We start from the raw sequence: 18326 nt of genomic DNA on the forward strand, positions 1-18326 counted from the left end.
AACCCTGTTACTTCTCTTTTAGGTCTACTCTGAAATATGATGGACAAATTCCTGTACAAGCCAGTCAATCACCAAACAACACAGAAGGACAAGAACTGCAGAGTTTAGCAGATGAGTGTAGATAGACAGACACAAACACACACTTGTTTTTGTCAATTGTGAGGACATTGAATAGGTTTCCACTGTTTTTATACTGCACAAACTCTATTTTCTATTGCCCTAACCCCACCCTATCCCCAAACCCAACGCTCCCAGAAAACTATAATTTTAATTTTGTGAAAAAACTCATTATGTGGGATTTATAAGTTTATTGAGAAATGAGGACATCAGCATTGCCCTTATAATTCTCCACCTTCTTGCAATACGTATGTCAAACAGTTGAAGATATACAGTTGAAGTCAGTATCATTACCCCCCTGAATTATTAACCCCGTGTTTATTTTTCCCCAATGGAGAGAAGATTTTTTTCAAAACATTTCTAAACATAATTGTTTTAATAACTCATCTCTAATAAGTTATTTATTTTATCTTTGCCATGATGACAGTACAGAATATTTGACTAGATATTTTTCAAGACTCCTCTATCCGCTTGTTAAGTGGTGACGTGTTTGTGACGTATGTAATACTGTTTCCGGGTCCAAGCCGCCATTCATTTGAGTGGAGAAATCATTTGTTTATGATCACGTTTTATTCCTATTACACATTAAAGTTAATTTTATAAAAACCATAGTGTACACAACAATCTCTGGGCTTGCTGCATAACAAATACCAAAAATGTAAGAATTTATAAAAAAAAAAAGAATCACTTTCTGGCCATCGGATATTAGGCATGGACATATATACTGCGATCGTGATTTTCGAAAGCATTAAATCGCTTTATAAACGTTTATTATTACCATTTTAAGAGTCTCCCCATTCAGTTGAATAGAGCGCTTGGACCCGGAAGCCGCTTCGCGTGACGTCACACTTAACAAGCGGATACAGCTTAAATTGACATTTAAAGGCTTAACTCGGTTAATTAGGTTAACTAGGCAGGTTAGGGTAATTAGTCAAGTTATTGTATAATGATGGTTTGTTCTGTGTAGACTATCGAAAAAACTCTTTATCTTAAAGGGGCTAATTTAAAAAAGAAAAAAAAATTCAAAGGGGGTTTAATAATTCTGACTTCAACTGCACATATTTATGTCCTGATGTCACAAAAACACACATCCAACTATGCAGCCTCTCAATTTAGTGCACTTACATGATCACTGATGCTGAAGAATGATGAAACATTGGAGAATTTGTGAAAAATGGTTTAGGTTTTGATACAAAATGCCCTTTTTTGTGACTTTTGACAGATATCTGAATACTTTATACATTTTTAGAAGAGCCTTTTTAAGGTTTTCTATTTGACTGATTTACATCAGGATTTGCAGTTTTCATAAAACTGAAGTGTAAAGTTCAAAACGGGGATGACTTGATCTGGGAACTTGGAAAATCACTTCTCTCGATGCAACCTTATTTTATATATAAAGGGGTACCTCCCCCTGAAGATATTGAGATAAGAAAACTCTGGTTATTTATAGTGAGTTATGAAGCATCTGATTGGATAATCAGTCATGAGCAGATGATGGAACAGTTGAGGACAATCATAAGCACGTGATACTCTTGAAATTCATTTGTAAACACATTTCACTTTGTAAATTTACTCTCATAAATACATCAAAACTTATAGTATATGAAATAAACTTAATAGTTATATCTCTGCCAAATATTGTCCTATCATAACAAACCACACATCAACTCCCAAAATTTGTCCCTCTGTGGTCCACATATGGGATTTTTAGTTTTTCCTTCATTAAATGGACCATAAATACTGAAGACTCATCTTGCACGACCTGGCAGTTTTGTCCAATCAGATACTCTTTAGAATCAGAAAGCCCCGCCCACCAACTAACTAGTGTGAAGCCTTTATGAGTCGAAAATAGAATAAAACAGTGCCTTCTTTGTAATATAATGAGTGTGCGTCCAGTGTTTGGGAAATACACCAGATTAATCAATTCCCAAAGCTGGTTAAAACATGCATGTTGGTGTCTTCAATAATCTTAATCTACTCGTGTTTAGTGTCAAGTTTGTATTTTTTAGTTGTTTTAATGAAAGGAAATGTCAGCATACGCACAATTACAGAGATTTAATGTAGTTTGATGGAGCCAATGAGATTACCGTGATGATGGACAGTCACAATCTCATGGACTTCAATAGCAGCCACACACTGCCAAATGACACAACATAGTTTTTACACTTATATCCTGATGTAATCTTTTTTAAAATCAGAAAAATGTAGCTTTACTGCATGATGTTATTTGATAGAAATGAACTATTCTTCTGTTGTTGTCAAATGTATTAAATGTCGATAGTGAATTTGATCTTAAAGGGATAGTTCACCTTCATTTACTCAGCCTTAATTTATTTCTTCTGTTAAACACAAAGGAGATCTACAGGGTTTCTGCGGGTTTCACCAAGTCAGATTTAAGACCGTATACGGTGTTAAACACCAAGCATTTAATAGTCCCTTCCAAATCTAATTTTGTTATTATTACTAGCCTTATTCCAAAATGTATTAAACTCATTTATTTCCTCATAATTCTACACACAACACCCCATAATGACAATGTGAAAAAAAAAAGAGTTTTTGAAATTGTTGCAAATTTATTAAAAAAATTAAAAAGCTGAAAAATCACATGTACATCAGTATTCACAGCTTTTGCTCAATAATTTGTTGATGCACATTTGGCAGCGTTTACAGCCTTGAGTCTTTGAATATGATGCCACACGCTTGGGACACCTGTCTTTAGGAATTTTTGCCCATTCCTCTTTGCAGTTCCTCTCAGGCTCTACCAGGTTGAATGGGAAGCGACGGTGTACAGCCATTTTCAGATCTCTTCAGAAATGTTCAATAGGATTTAGGTCTGGGTTCTGGCTGGACCACTCAAGGACATTCACCGAGATGTTGTGAAGCCACTCCATTCATATTTTGGGGAACTGTCAACCTAGTCTGAGGTCAAGAGCACTATAAAGCAGGTTTTCATTCAGGATGTCTCTGTACATTGCTGTATTCATCTTTCCCTCTATCCTGACTAGTCTTCCAGTTCCTGCTGCTAAAAAACATCCCCACAACATGATGCTGCCACCACCATGCTTCACTGTAGAGAGTGGCTTCCATCTGGCCACTCTATCATACAGGCCTGATTGGTGAATTTCTGTACAGATGGTTGTCCTTCTGTAAGGTTCTCCTCTCTACACAGAGTTCAGACAGAGTGACCATCGGGTTATTGATCACCTCCCTGACTAAGGGCCTTCTCCACCGATCACTCAGCTTAGATGGCCGGCCTGCTCTAGGAAGAGTCCTGGTGGTTCCAAACATCTTCCACTAACAGATGATGGAGGCCGCTGTGCTCATTGGAACTTTCAGAGCGGCAGAAATTTTTCTGTAACCTTCCCCAGGCTTGTGCCTCGAGACAATCCTGCCTCGGTGATCTACAGACAATTCCTTTGTCTTCATGCTTGGTTTGTGCTTTGACATGCACTGCCAAGCCTGGGATCTTATATAGACAGGTGTATGCCTTTTCAATCATGTCCAATCAACTGAATTGACCACAGGTGAACTCCAATTAAGCTGCTGAAACATCCCAAGAATGATCAGTGGAAACAGAATGTACCTGAGCTCAAGTTAGAGCTTCACTGCAAAAGCTGTGAATACTGATGTACATGTGATTTTTCAGGTGTTTTATTTTTAATAAATTTGCAACAATTTTAAATCTCTTTTTTTCACATTGTCATTATGGGGTATTGTGTGTAGAATGTTGAAGAAATAAATTAATTTAATCCCTTTTGGAATTAAGCTGCAACATTGAAAAATGTGGAGTGCTATGAATACTTTCCAGATGCACTGTATTGTTGTTGATTGGATGAGTGTTAGCCTGATTGGAAAATTAAGACCGGATTAAAATGACTTAAGACCTACAATACATTCTTACAGTGAATTTAAGACTTTAAGGTCTAAAATGTAGTTTTTAAAATTTAAGACACCCTGATATGCTGAAGAATGTTTTCCAGAAAAAAAAGCAACCATTAGTAGGAACAAAACATACTATGGAAGTCAGTGGTTGTTTTTTCCCCCCACAACATTCTTCAAAATATCTTTCTTTGTGTTTAACAAACTCAAACTGGTTTGGGACAAGTGAAAGAGGAGTAAAAGATGGTAACACTTTGAAATAAGGTTGTATTAGTTAATGCATGTACTAATATAAACAAACAATGCATTTATTTTGGTTAATGAAAATACAGCTGTTGATTATTAGTTCACGTTAACCCACAGTGCATTTACTTATGTTAACAAGCATGAATTTAGATTTAAATAATGCATTTGTAAATGTTAAACTATGATTAATAAATGCTGTACAAGTAGTGTTCATATTTACATTCACCAGCCACTTTATAAAGGTACACCTAACTATTACGGGGTTGGACCCACTTTTGCCTTCAGAACTGCCTTAATCTCTCATGGCATAGATTTAACAAGGTACTAGATATATTCCTCAGAGATTTTGCTCCATATTGTCATGATAGCATCACACAGTTGCTGCAGATTTGTCAGCTGCACATCCATGATGTGAATGTCCCGTTCCACCACATCCCAAAGGTGCTCTATTGGATTGAAATCAGGTGACTGTGGAGGCCATTTGAATAAAGTGAAATCATTGTCATGTTCAAGAAACCAGTCTGAGATGATTCACACTTTATGATATGGCACGTTATCTTGCTGGAAGTAGCCATAAGGAGATGGGTACACTGGTCATAAAGGGAGGGACATGGTCAGTAACAATACTCAGGTAGACTGTGGTGTTGACACAATGCTCAATTGGTTTACTAATAGGAAGTCACTGAAATCCCCTTTTTCCTCATTCTGATACTCGGTTTGAACAGCAGCAGATGCACTGAGTTGCTGCCATGTTATTGGCTGATTAGTAATTTGCGTTAACGAGCAGTTAGACAGATGTACCTAATAAAGTGGCCGGTGGGTGTATTTTAATGTTAGTAAATACATGAACTAATGAAACCTTATTGTGAAGTGTGATCAAAAATATGATAGAATTTTCATTTCCGGGAGAACTATCCCTTTAAGGCCAATTTACACCACACTGACAAACACGGACGTATAATCTCTATATTAAAGCAGATGACTTCTCAGATATTATCCAGCCCAATGAGCACAAATGAAACGCATATAATAAATGATACACTGATCTGAGCAACATCAGTGGAGTACTTGTTGGCTTCTCTTAGTGTGGTGTGAATCTGGATTCACTGGGATGGTTCACTTAAAATTACACCCAGTTTTATTTGAACTGCTTTGCATTCCTGTAACTAAGGGCTCAGCCATTGTTTTTTTATAACCTTTGTTTTGTATAGATATTGAAATATTAAAGTTCTAATCCATACAATAGTTTTGCATGAGGAATAGACTTGTATGTAAAGTTAATATTCAGAAGCCTGAAAACAGCTGCAACCAGATGTTTGAGAAATTCCTGATTTTTTTTTTTATTTGGACTTTTGATGAACTATAAATGGTTGCAGAACTGCATTTAAATCAGAAATTGTCAAAATGGTTCGTAAATGAATCCGGTTATTTTTTGAGAGTTTTTAAAAGGGTCACAATTTTGACTTTGTTTTAAGACTTCCCAAAACTACTTAAAATCAGATGTAAACGTATCCCTTTAAACAAACAAAACAAAAGTAAATGTGCTGCATGATTATTAGAATCTAAAGGCTTTTACTAGATGTTTCTGATTTGTAGATCTTGTGAAGGTCAAAGTCTTTCAGTGTGATAAAGTTTAATCATTGGTGCCACTTTTAAATGGTTACTTTAGTCTTTAACAAGCTTGACATTAAAAATGAGCAATAAAGATCTACTAATGTAGGTCTGTTTGTTGCTAATCATTGCCTGTGAACATGCATGCTATGTGCTACTTTTGCTCCATGATGAAATGTGAGGTCTTTTTTAATGAACAAGGATATTTGTTATTAAGAATTTCCATTTATTGACATTCAAAAAGAAACACAATAAAACTGTGATCAACTGTCCAGCATTCAAAATCTGCAATAAAACTGACAAGTAATTCTTCTTTTGGCTCTTGTGATAGGTGTGTGTGTGTGTGTGTGTGTGTGTGTGTGTGTGTGTGTGTGTGTGTTTTAGGCTAATGTGGCATAAATGGCATCAGTAGCCACACCGCAGTTGTTGTCTTTCATGGACATCAGAATATAACCATCATTGCCCCAGTAAGAGGACCAGGAGTTCTTCACTAACCAGTAGGACTCGTTGTTCATTATCCCATAACCGACTGCCAGCACCGCATGATCCAAGTCATTTATCCCATTTTCTGTGGATGCAGAAGGAAACAGAAAGTTTTGGTTTTTACAATAATATAAAAAAAAGACATTGATGTGCTTAAAACAGCATGTATGCTAGTATTCATTTTGAACAAAATATTACACCAATTTTCTCATTAAAATTATATTAGTAGGAAATTAAATGTTCATGTAAAATTAAAATGCTCAAATTTGGCCTTATTTAAAATTGTAAAATGAATGTGCTCAAAATAAATTTTAAATGCATGTTTTTGATCAAATAAAAGATCAACACTAAATTAGGTTTTAGTTTGTCTTCTATAAATCATGGTAAAATATATATTATAGGTATGAATCATCTTTTAACAAAAAGTGCTGAAATTCATTTTCTAAAATATACATCTTGAGATGGCATACTCCAATTAAAATAATATTAGAAAGCTTCCTTTATCTAAAAACAAAACAATAGTCCTACAGTTTTACAACTTTTCTGAATTGAATGAATCAACAAATCAGAACAAAAATCAATGAAGTGTACTGACGAATTAATGAAGTGGGTGGAACAAAATCAATGAAGTGTACTGACAATAATAATAATAATAATTCTTTACATTTATATAGCGCTTTTCTGGGCACTCAAAGCGCTTTACATAGTGGGGGGGATCTCCTCATCCACCACCAGTGTGCAGCATCCACCTGGATGACGCGACGGCAGCCATTTTGCGCCAGACCGCACACCACACACCAGCTGATTGGTGGAGAGGAGACAGTGATGCAGCCAATTGAATATGGGGATGTTTAGGTGGCCATGATGGATGAAGGCCAGTGGGCAGATTTGGCCAGGATGCCGGGGTTAAACCCCTACTCTTTTTCGAAGGACATCCTGGGATTTTTAACGACCACAGAGAGTCGGGACCTCGGTATAACGTCTCATCCGAAAGACGGATTAATTAATGAATTAATGAAGTGGGTGGAACAAAATCAATGAAGTGTACTGACGAATTAATGAAGTGGGTGGAACAAAATCAATGAAGTTTACTGACGAATTAATGAAGTGGGTGGAATAAAATCAATGAAGTGTAACGCCGAATCAAAGCGTATGGACGAATGAAGTGTAACGACAAAAAGGGTCACGATGAATCAATAAAGGGTAACAACAAATCAATGAAGCGGATGGAACAAATGAAAGAAGTATAACGACGAATCGATGAGAAACGACAAATCAATGAAGCGGATGGACCAAATGAAAGAAGAAGTATCAACGAATCAATAAAGTTGGTGAAAAATCAATGAGTGAAATAGAACGAATCAATGAAGCAGAAGAGATCAAAATCAAATGATTTGGAACAAATCAATGAAGTGGAACCAATTAATGAAGCGGAACTAATGAGTGAAGTGTAACGATGGATCAATTAAGTGTAACAGAACAAATCAATGGAGCGGACCGACGAATCGAAACAGAACGAATCAGTGAAGCGGTACAACAAAATCAATGAAGTGGGTGGAACACATCAATGCAGCAGAACGATGAATCAATGAAGCAAAGAAATCAATGGCTCAATAAATGAAATCTTTTTTTTTTTTAAAACATGAAATACATACCACCAAAAAAAGAAATAAATAAAAAAAGAAAAACAGCAATGTGGTATAGACCATTTTGAAGGATGTAAACGGAAACAATGGTCCCAGCGTATTACCGGTGTTACATTTTTTTTACACCTTCCAAGAATACAAAAAGAGCCACATATAAATAATGTTAGGCTAGCAGTTTTAATATTAACTTATGATTAAATTGCCTCTTGTTACTGTTCTGAAATAGTTTGATCAGGAGGAAATGTTCATGGGTCAATGACCTGATCAAAATGAAATGGTCTATAATGAACATGTGTTTGGGTGTGACGCATTAGAATGCATGACTTACTGCACTCTGGTTCATAGTAGACTCCATTGCTGTAGAAGGCGAAGGATCGGTGTGCAGCGTCGATGCTCACTGCTACAGGCCCAAATTTAAAGATCGCAGCCTTCAGTGCTAGAATATCACCACTGGTCACGTTAGTGTAACCAGTCAACTGAGCCACCATGGAGGTCTTATCGTAATGACACAAACCATTCTGAAACACACAATGATAATTACAACCATCAGTGTACAATGGATCCAAATTTACAAAATAATACAATTTGACTAGACAGGTGTAATGATTTTACGCAATGCATGAAAAACCTGCAATCATGGAGACATTCGTAAGAGACGATTCAGAAATATTTCAGGTGGTGCGTAATATTGTGCGTACTGCAGCAATGTTCATTCAATATTACAAGAGTAGATTTCCTATTCGTATCACCCTAGAAAAATACAACTTTATATTTCTCATCAGTCTTAGTACAAGACATAAGTACTGAAGTCTTTAAATAGGAAAATAATTTGAACTCTTTGGTCATTTGAGTGAGATGCTAATGATCTAATCAGAGTCGATGAATTATGCCAAGCTAAAAGTGCTCCCACCAGACCCGTAGACTGGCTGAATCATTTTAAAAACTAAACAGTTCAACTCTAGAGGAGCTGTAAAATGAGCCTCTCCCCCTAAAATGGCAGAGTATTCCTTTATTATATGAACAAGTTATTGATTTAGAGGTCTGCAAGCAATGCTTTGTCAGTCTGTTATTGTGTAGTGTGGACCTGGCATTGTGTTTAGGTGTGAGGGGTACGTTCACACACCATGCCCATGTATGCTCCATAGCTCTCAGCTGTAGAAATGCCACCATGCTTCATGATCCACTCAAAAGCTCTCCATTCCTCTCCTCCATCGCAACCATTATTGCCAAATCCCCATGTGCAGTCCACCAGCATCTGCTGGGACAGTGATGTCAGCTGTCCTGTCTGAAAGAGAAAGACAGATCTGATTAACAGCTACGCATCCATGCAAAGTTGTGTTTTAAATTTAGCTGAAGACAAAATAATAATCCCCACAGTGAATTTGTATTCATTTTTAAATATCTGTGTAAAATAGCTAAAGTGATGGAAATATAACTTAAATTAATATTTTTAAAAAGCCATTCAATTGGACAAGGCAAAAATCTACCCATAACTCATTGTTTTACATAAACATCCACCTGAAAATGAGGTAAAATAAATGATTTTAATATGGTTTCTTTTATATGAGTGGTTCATGGCTTGGCTACTTTAAGTTTGCCTTTTTGTAAGTTTAAGTTGGGTGATCAAACACAAAAGAGGACTTGATTCAAGATAAGTCATAATGATTTAAGTTCAATTTAAGTTGTCCCATAGGAAATGAATGGGGAATACTAAAATTAAAAGCATTATTGATTGGAACTTTTAAAAGGTACACACACACACACACACACACACACACACACACTAAAAAAGACATTTTAAAAATACATAAATTGATAGATTTTTTTTTTTTTTTCAAAGAGAGTGACATGACATTTGTTTAATATAAATAAATAAATAATAAAGTGGATTCACACTTAAGACTTTCATGCCCAAATGTGTCCACAAGAGAAGAACTAATGGCTGCAGTATAATCCATGCCTGAGGGTTAACCTGATCTTAACCAGTTAGCATTCATTGGATTTGTATACCTGAAACATACTCTGCAACCCAGAGGTTCAACCTTTTTTTTGAAACAAGCCCCTGGTCAGTCTACAGCCGGTATATATTATAATAATATATCATATAGTTAACATGTTCACATCCCAACGAGGACTGCATAATATTTGGTTTCAGCCACGATATCGCAATGTGTTCATGTGCAAGTCACATCGCAGGATATATGCAATGCTGAGTCAAGATTATTAATATTTTGCAAGTGTTTAAGGCCTGTGACTGTGCGAGGATTTTAAAAGCATAAAAACATAAGAAATTCGATTGTTTGTACCACTGACTAATTAAAAACAGTTAATTTTATTGAATCGTTTATAAAAAGAAGACTGTACACTATTATTTTACATACAGTTTGACTCCTCGGAAAACAAAATGCTTTATTAAATTATTATTATTTTATTTGTACATTTTTCTTTATTGAATTTATCTATGCTTGAAGGTTTTTTTTATCATATTATTTACACTTCCCGTATATCTAAAAAATATTTTCAAATAGTTATTCAAATAATTTAAGTGATATTGTCTTAAAAAAAAAAAAAAAAAAAAAAAAAATCAATGGTATATTTTTCCCATATTGTGCAGCCCTAACTCTAATTCTTATCTTTTGTGCAATACTGTATTTAACACAATCTTCACATTCAATCACTGTGTATTATTGGATCAATACTCAAATTTTGTTATGTTATTATTATATATTTTTCTTCCAATTTCGCTGAACTCGGTACATAGTACTGTGACAGAATCCGAATCTTGTAGTTTCACCTTCAGGAAAAGTGCTCCCTCTAGTGTTCCAGTGGTGGCAAAGCTCCAGCAGGATCCACACACAGCCTGGTCTTTCACTGGCGTCACAGCACCTAAAAATACCCAACATCTAAACTCAATCACTCCTAACAACATTGCATCGAAAGAGGACACACAACTTTAAACATTACACACCGTAGAGTCTCCAGTCTACAGAGTTTGGAGTGGCTATAGACCGGATTTCCGAGGGGAAAGGCTGGGCTTTTCTATGAACCTTGTGAGTCCTTTGACATCCTCTCATCATTGACAGCTCTTTCTGAGAGCGATCGGCCAGGTGGTTGACTGAGAGAGAGAATGAAAGGCCAGCTCTGTTCATAGAGTGCACATATCTGAGGGAAAAAATAAAGTTAAATTCATAAACTCCTCCTCACTACTTCTTGTTTGCTAATAGAGTAGTTTAATATGGCTTCAAGTTCTCATTTCGTTTAAGGGTATTTGACATGTACTGGAAACAAAGTGTATTTTTATTTTATATAGTTCTATTATAGACACTCACATTTATATTTATTAAATAAAAACAACAACCACACACAATTGAATAAAATTGATTTAAAAGGCTAGATGCCACTCATACGCAACACCACAGGAAGAGTTAAACTTGTCTTTCCAAGAAATATTAAGCAACAAAAAATAAACCCGTTTTAGATCACAAAGATGGACCCCTCAGTCATTTTAGAAGAGTAGAACCGTTCCATGTTTATATTTTTCCCCTTAATTTTCCCCCCTTTTATTTCCTTTCCTTTTATTTATGAGAGTAAAAGATGTTTTACTTAATATTATTGTTTATTTGTATTTTATCTTAATATTATTTATATATTTTATAGAACCTAAATGTGTGCGAGGGGTTTGTTTTTTTGTTGTGAAAAGCTATTTGTACTGTATGTTTCATATCTAACATGTTCAATAAAAATACTTTAGGGAAAACATCAAAAAATATATAATAATAATAACAACAACAACAACAACAACACCACAATTTTGAATCGTTTGCATTTAAATAAATAAACTTCAATTAAAATAAAAATGTAAATTATTAAACTAAAGTCAATTTAATTTAAATCATCCATATAAATAATTTTTAAAAAGGAAAAATATTTAAATCATAATAAAAAATTTAATATAATATAATAAAAAATCATTATATGATAATCATGGCTTCAGAGGATGCATGTGCCCAAAATATATATAAAACAATTAAAATAAAAGTTGTTTTGATGATCACTGTATACTTAAAGGCTAGGGGTCCGTTCTTCGTACGTGGATTACTGTTTGACGATTACGATTTGACGCGATCCAGGATCGTTTCGTTCTTCAAAGCTGATCCGAGAGTTGTTGTCATAGCAACAGTTCTGCTAGGTCAAACCTGATTGGGAGCAGGTTCAATTCATATAAACAGGATTAGATCGGCTCAGTTCAAGCAAAGATAATACAGAAAGTATGTTCCGAATTCGGATATTTTCTTACAGTAGTAGTTATATACACTTGGGAAAATGGTACACATTGTTTAACTATATATATATATATATATATATATATATATATATATATATATATATATATATATATATATATATATATATATATATATATATATATATATATATATATATATATATATATATAAAGTTATAGTCATTAATAAAATAAAGTTATACATATTAATAAAACGTATGCAATCTGCACCCTCCAAATGAAAGTACAAAGATTGCCACCTGGTGGTGCAAAGAGAAAACTTATTGATATGAACTTTTTAGATCGCTTTAGTACAAATTGTGTATAATAGAAATACACAATATGTGACTTTTTTTTTTTTAAAGCAATAATACATTTCAGCAGTCTTAAACATGTTTTGATAGTTAATATGCCAGTGATTTGATGCTTCACAAAACTTGCAGACGCCTTTACCAATATGAAAATGCTTTTGTAAACAACCAGTTATTCTTTACACCGGTTAAAAAACGGCTACTATAATAAAGAAAATCTTTTCTAAATGTAGAACTAAATACATTGATTTGCATTGAAATACAGCCTGCAGCTCACAAAATATGTGGAAAGTTATTGCGTGTCGTATTTAACAAACCGTTTTCTGCTAATTTGATGTAATTTTGCTCACATGGATAATTGAATATTAATCAGATGATGTCATTACGCTGCTGTGCCGTCAGCCAATCGTTGCATTGCTGATCATGATTTCGAGGATTGATAGATCTGTCCTTCACAACACACGCAGCGATCTCAGATCAGTTCATCCAGACATTCTAATCTGATTCGCGAACTTGTTTGAAGAACCAAATTAGCGAGAGATCAGTTATCAAGATTAAAAGATCCAGGATCTGCCAAATAATATTAGATTATTTAAGCGAGGTACGAAGAACGGACCCCAGGTGTTCTTTTCTTTTGCATGTTTGTTTTTGTTTGTGTAAATTGCATTTTAATGTGCATTTCAGAAAATCTTTCCTGGAACTTGTGCTTATTTTAAGTCTATTCAACGACCAAATAAAACTTGACAAAAACAATTATAATGTATTTGCAATAATATATTTAGGGTATTTCGTCAAGTTGAATTACACAAACACATCTGTTTGTTTTTTTCCCTCACCGAATATTATGCACAAAGTTGTGCTCACGTTCCTCGTGCTCCATCTCGTTGTCATACTGACGATTAAACTTCTCCTTATAGTGGCCAAACATTCGGTGGGCGTGGCTAACTGGGGAGGTTTCTACAAAATCTTGAATGGGATTGGCTAGTAAATGATGCTCTACACCAGGACCAGGAAAGCCACCACAGGACATTCCTAAAAATAAAAAAAGTTAAACAATTAATTACTAATTTAATTTAAGCAGCAGAAAAATGCCCTGTCCACCAAATGTGATTTATGAACTTACCTCCAGGTAGTTTAAAAATGTTTGGATCAACCTGAGAGCTGAAGTCGCTGTAATCGACAATATATTTATCATAGTGGGAGCCCAAAAGAGTATTGAAGCCCATCATCTCATAGTGGTGCGGCATGGCTGAAGAATCTATTCCCTCTGGACGGGTGACCCACAGACGGTATGTGTTTTTCTTATGGCCAACCGTTGTGACATTTTTCCAGACCTCGCACAGAACGCCTGCGTAGTATTCAATCTTCTCAAACTGCAAGACAAACAATTTGATAAACATTTATGACGTTATTGATCTGATCCACAGTAGAGAGTCGCTCATATTTGAATAAATGATGACACTGAAATTTTATTTTATCCATTAGACATACTTCAAAGCCTTGCACATCAGGCAGTGCTATCTGAGGAATTATTGGTTCATCCTTGGTGCCGTTAAGCTGGAAACACTTCATAGTATTGAATTCGGTCTCAGTGGTGACTGGTGTGATCTTGTAAACGGCACCATAGTCCAAGTCATTTCCAATGAAGAAAGTGCAAACTTGACCTGTGTAGATCAATTAGGAGAAACTGCATATTTATATACCCACATGAAAAAATACCATAGTATTTATATGGTTTTTGAACCATACTACTAGAGTAAACTATATTATACTGTATTTATATATTATGTACTGTATTATTATATAATTTACGACACTTAATTTAATTAATACTATAGCATAACGCCAATCTGATTTCACCAAGTAGGATATGTTCCTGGTTTAATATCCATGTTGATGCTGGAACAACATTCCATTCAGCCAATCAGAATTAAAGGATATGTTTACAGTTTGTTAAGTTCAGGCTTACAGTTAGGCACTTTAGTTTTATGCACTTCCACATAATTGTCATCCAACTATCATTCCCCTCTGATTGTGGAAATAATTTACAGTTATGAGTGGTTTTAGGGGTAGGGAATAGATTTGGATTATATTCCTTGAACGAATGATGTTCCAGGACCAACAGAAATGTTAATCCAGGATAGCATCGTACTTGGCAAAGCCATGACGTGTTACAGAATAATGTTGTAGGAATAGTTCACTTAAAAAGATAATACTCTGTCACCTTGTTCCAAAACGGTTTACGTTTCTTTTGTTAAACACAAAGGAAGATATTGCCGATGACCACTGAATTACATAATATTTGTGTTTTTTACTATGGAGGTCAATGGTTACTGGTTTTCAGCTTTTGCAACCAAAAAAATAAATAAAATAATAAAATTATATATTTTATATAAAAAAAAAAAAAAATTATATATATATATATATATATATATATATATATATATATATATATATATATATATATATATATATAAAAATATATATATATATAAAAAAATATATATATATATAAATATATAATAAATATAAACAAATATTATGTAATTTAATGGTCAACGGCTGTCTTCTTATATTTATATATATATATATATATATATATATATATATATATATATATATATATATATATATATATATATATATAAAAAGAAGAAAGCCGTTGACCATTAAATTACATAATATTTGTTTCCTACTACCATATATGGCATACAACCACTCAAGGGGGAGTAAATCTGTACTTTTTATAAATTATCTCTTACAGTAAATGGATAAACTGTAGCATTTTAGTTACTACAGTAAACTGTACTGTATATTAATTTTTATAATAAACCTTTTAGTTGTAGAAAACCTGCAAATACATGCACAAAACATAGGGGAAGAAGTGCACAAAAAAGAAACGTTTATTTTTATTGTAGCGGTTTTAGTACCACAGTTAAGCATGGGCCGGTATAAGTTTGTAAAGGTATGATAACCTTGGATAAATTATCCCTGTTTCACTGTATTGTGATTACTGCTCTAAAATAAGTTATTTTTTAAAAATGTCTTGGTAAAAAACAATACATTTTCCCCACTGAATACAATATACAGCATTTCATCTAACAATTTACATTTATAATATTTTGGAACAGTAAACATGTAAGTCTAAATAATTAAAAAATATCATAAAAATAAAAAATCATTTATATATACCTTAGGAACGGTATAACATTTTTGTAGTTTTCCAAACCACTGTAAACCTTAAAACCGGTTATCATCCCATGCCTAACCACAGCAACTATAAAATTACCACAACAGAATAATTTAAATACTTAACTGCAGTATGGTTCAAAACACAATACTATTTACTAAAGTTTACTATGTTTTATTTCCACTGTTTTCGTTTAATATTCAATTTAATTCATCTTTATTTCTATAGCGCAGGGATGTCCAAACTTGGTCCTGGAGGGCTGGTGTCCTACATATTTTAGTTTCAACCCCAATTCAACACAACTGGACCAGCTAATCAAGCTCCATCTAGGTATACTGGAAACTTGCAGAGAGGTGTGTTAAAGGAAGTTGGAGCTAAACAATGCAGGACACCGGCCCTCCAGGACAGAGTTGGACACCCCTCCAATAGCACTTATAGACTGTAGGTTGTGCCAAAGCAGCTTCACATAGAAGATTATAGTTAATTGGAACAGCGTCAGTTTTCAGAGTTTAAGTTGGTAATACCCTTAAGTTAAGAGTGTAATATTCACTGCTGAGAGTCTAAACACTGAACAGCAATCCATCGCTACTAATACTACCATAATAACTGACCATGGTAATAGTCGATTCGACTTCTTTTCCCCGTCAGGTCGTACCAAGCTTCAAATGGCTCCTTTATCTCAGCATAAGGCAAAGAAAGCAAACCTAGTACATAAGAGGAAGATGTAACTTTAAAGTAAGTGTAATCCACTGGATTGAGGTAAAGTTGGTTTTATATTCACACATTCAGAAATTCAGTCCTTAATAATATACTTTTAGAAAAGTATTTTTGCTAATACTAAATAGTGAAATCATATTAGCAGCCAATGAATATCAAAAGGCATAGCCAGCCCCTCCCTATAAGTGAACTTTAACAGTATTTGTTGCTTCCCGTTTTATTAATATTTTTCATATTTATATTATTTGCTTATACATTTAATTATTTATGAATCAATGTTTGCAATAATGTTAATTGTTTTATTGTTGTTTTTAGGAGTATATTTTATTACCAAGTAATGCATTTTCACTTCTGGTTAATTATTGTCCACTGTCGGTTCATTGCTTTTGGAATTTATAAAGAAACTAAACCAAAAATGTTCTATAGATTCTTCAATCTGTTTGCCAAATTAATTGAATATGTTTTAAACACACGAGGCAGTGGCGCAGTAGGAAGTGCTGTCGCCTCACAGCAAGAAGGTCGCTGGGTCGAACCTTGGCTCAGTTGCCGTTTCTGTGTGGAGTTTGCATGTTCTCCCTGCCTTTGTGTGGGTTTCCTCCGGGTTCCCCCACAGTCCAAAGACATGCTGCAGGTGAATTGGGTAGGCTAAATTGTCCGTAGTGTATGAGTGTGTGGGTGAATGTGTGTGTGGATGTTTCCCAGAGATGGGTTGCGGCTGGAAGGGCATCAGCTGTGTAAAAACTTGCTGGATAAGTTGACGGTTCATTTCGCTGTGGCGACCCTGGATTAATAAAAGGACTAAGCCGACAAGAAAATGAATGAATGAATGTTTTAAACACTCTAGAAAAATGCAAAGTAAGAATCACTGGGCCCTTTATTTAAGATTGCTTAATTGTTCATTTTTGAAGTTGTTAGTTGACAAACAATGCTGTTTCAAAATTTCCATATCATCTGGACAGTTATTAAGTAGAAGAAATCAAGCTTTACTTTTCGGTTTCATTGATTGTAAGGCAATATAATCATTGTGGGCCGGTTTGCAATGGCAATACTACACTGTTTACAGCAAGGTAGGGCCCCAAAATTATTCTGCTTAGGGTCTCCAAATGTACATGGCTGGCCCTGATTAAAGCACAGCAATGTTCAGTCAAATAATGTTAATGTTGTTTTTAAGTCACACTTTGTGATTTCAGGCTGAATATTTAAAGTACTATGCAAATAAAACCAACTTTACCACAATATCTAACGGGATGTTCTGTTAGCCAGAAATGTACCTTTGACATGATAAGTCTTTCCAAACTCAGGAACTGTCCTCTCTGCAACCGGTGTGGCATCTGAGAAGGAAAAGCTTTTATTTATGCACAAATTCAATTCGATTCATCTTTATTTCTATAGCGCTTTTACAATTTAGATTGTGTCAAAGCAGCTTCACATAGTAGATTATACTGAATTGAAATGGTGTCAGTCCAGATTTCAGAGTTTAAAGTTAAGTTCCGTGTGGTTTAATATTCACGCCTTGGAGTACTATATTTACTAAACAACTACGAATATGTGATAATAATAAGTCTAAATATGCATTTATATGCTTCCTCAACACATTTAACGTTAAAAATATCACAGGAAATGCAGCACACAAATCACGAGACTGACGGTCATATGCGTTTGTTTTCTTCCAGTACATAAACAACACTTTACCTGCAGCACACAGAAGCACGAATCCAGCTAGAAAAAACCACATGTCTAAAGAAGCCAGACAGTCAACCGCTACAGATGCTGACGAACATTCATCTGCACAATAGAAAGTCCCGAAAGAAAACAAGACAATCTAGAAATGTTTCCGCCAC

The 18326-nt window shown here is 34.5% G+C and overlaps 2 protein-coding genes across 3 annotated transcripts in view; one reads left to right on the forward strand and one right to left on the reverse strand.

Annotated features, from left to right (window-relative positions):
- Nucleotides 1-6166, forward strand: part of si:dkey-166k12.1 — a 21919-nt gene extending 15753 nt beyond the window's left edge. For both annotated transcript variants that reach the window (XM_001341251.7, XM_073931928.1), the window contains one exon: nt 23-6166. In XM_001341251.7, the coding sequence (XP_001341287.1) occupies nt 23-125 (103 nt within the window). In that variant the 3' untranslated portion in view covers nt 126-6166. The remainder of the gene's footprint in view (nt 1-22) is intronic.
- Nucleotides 6059-18326, reverse strand: zgc:110239. Its single transcript, NM_001017633.2, has 11 exons — nt 18178-18326; nt 17757-17816; nt 16380-16472; nt 14070-14242; nt 13702-13951; nt 13415-13610; nt 10951-11144; nt 10777-10868; nt 9106-9267; nt 8311-8500; nt 6059-6421 (listed from the first exon to the last, which is right to left on the reverse strand). The coding sequence occupies exons 1-11, from the start codon at nt 18218-18220 to the stop codon at nt 6234-6236; spliced, it is 1641 nt and encodes a 546-aa protein (NP_001017633.2). The 5' UTR covers nt 18221-18326; the 3' UTR covers nt 6059-6233.

This window comes from Danio rerio, chromosome 19 (genome assembly GCF_049306965.1).
Source record: "Danio rerio strain Tuebingen ecotype United States chromosome 19, GRCz12tu, whole genome shotgun sequence".
In the NCBI taxonomy this organism is placed as follows: domain Eukaryota; kingdom Metazoa; phylum Chordata; class Actinopteri; order Cypriniformes; family Danionidae; genus Danio; species Danio rerio.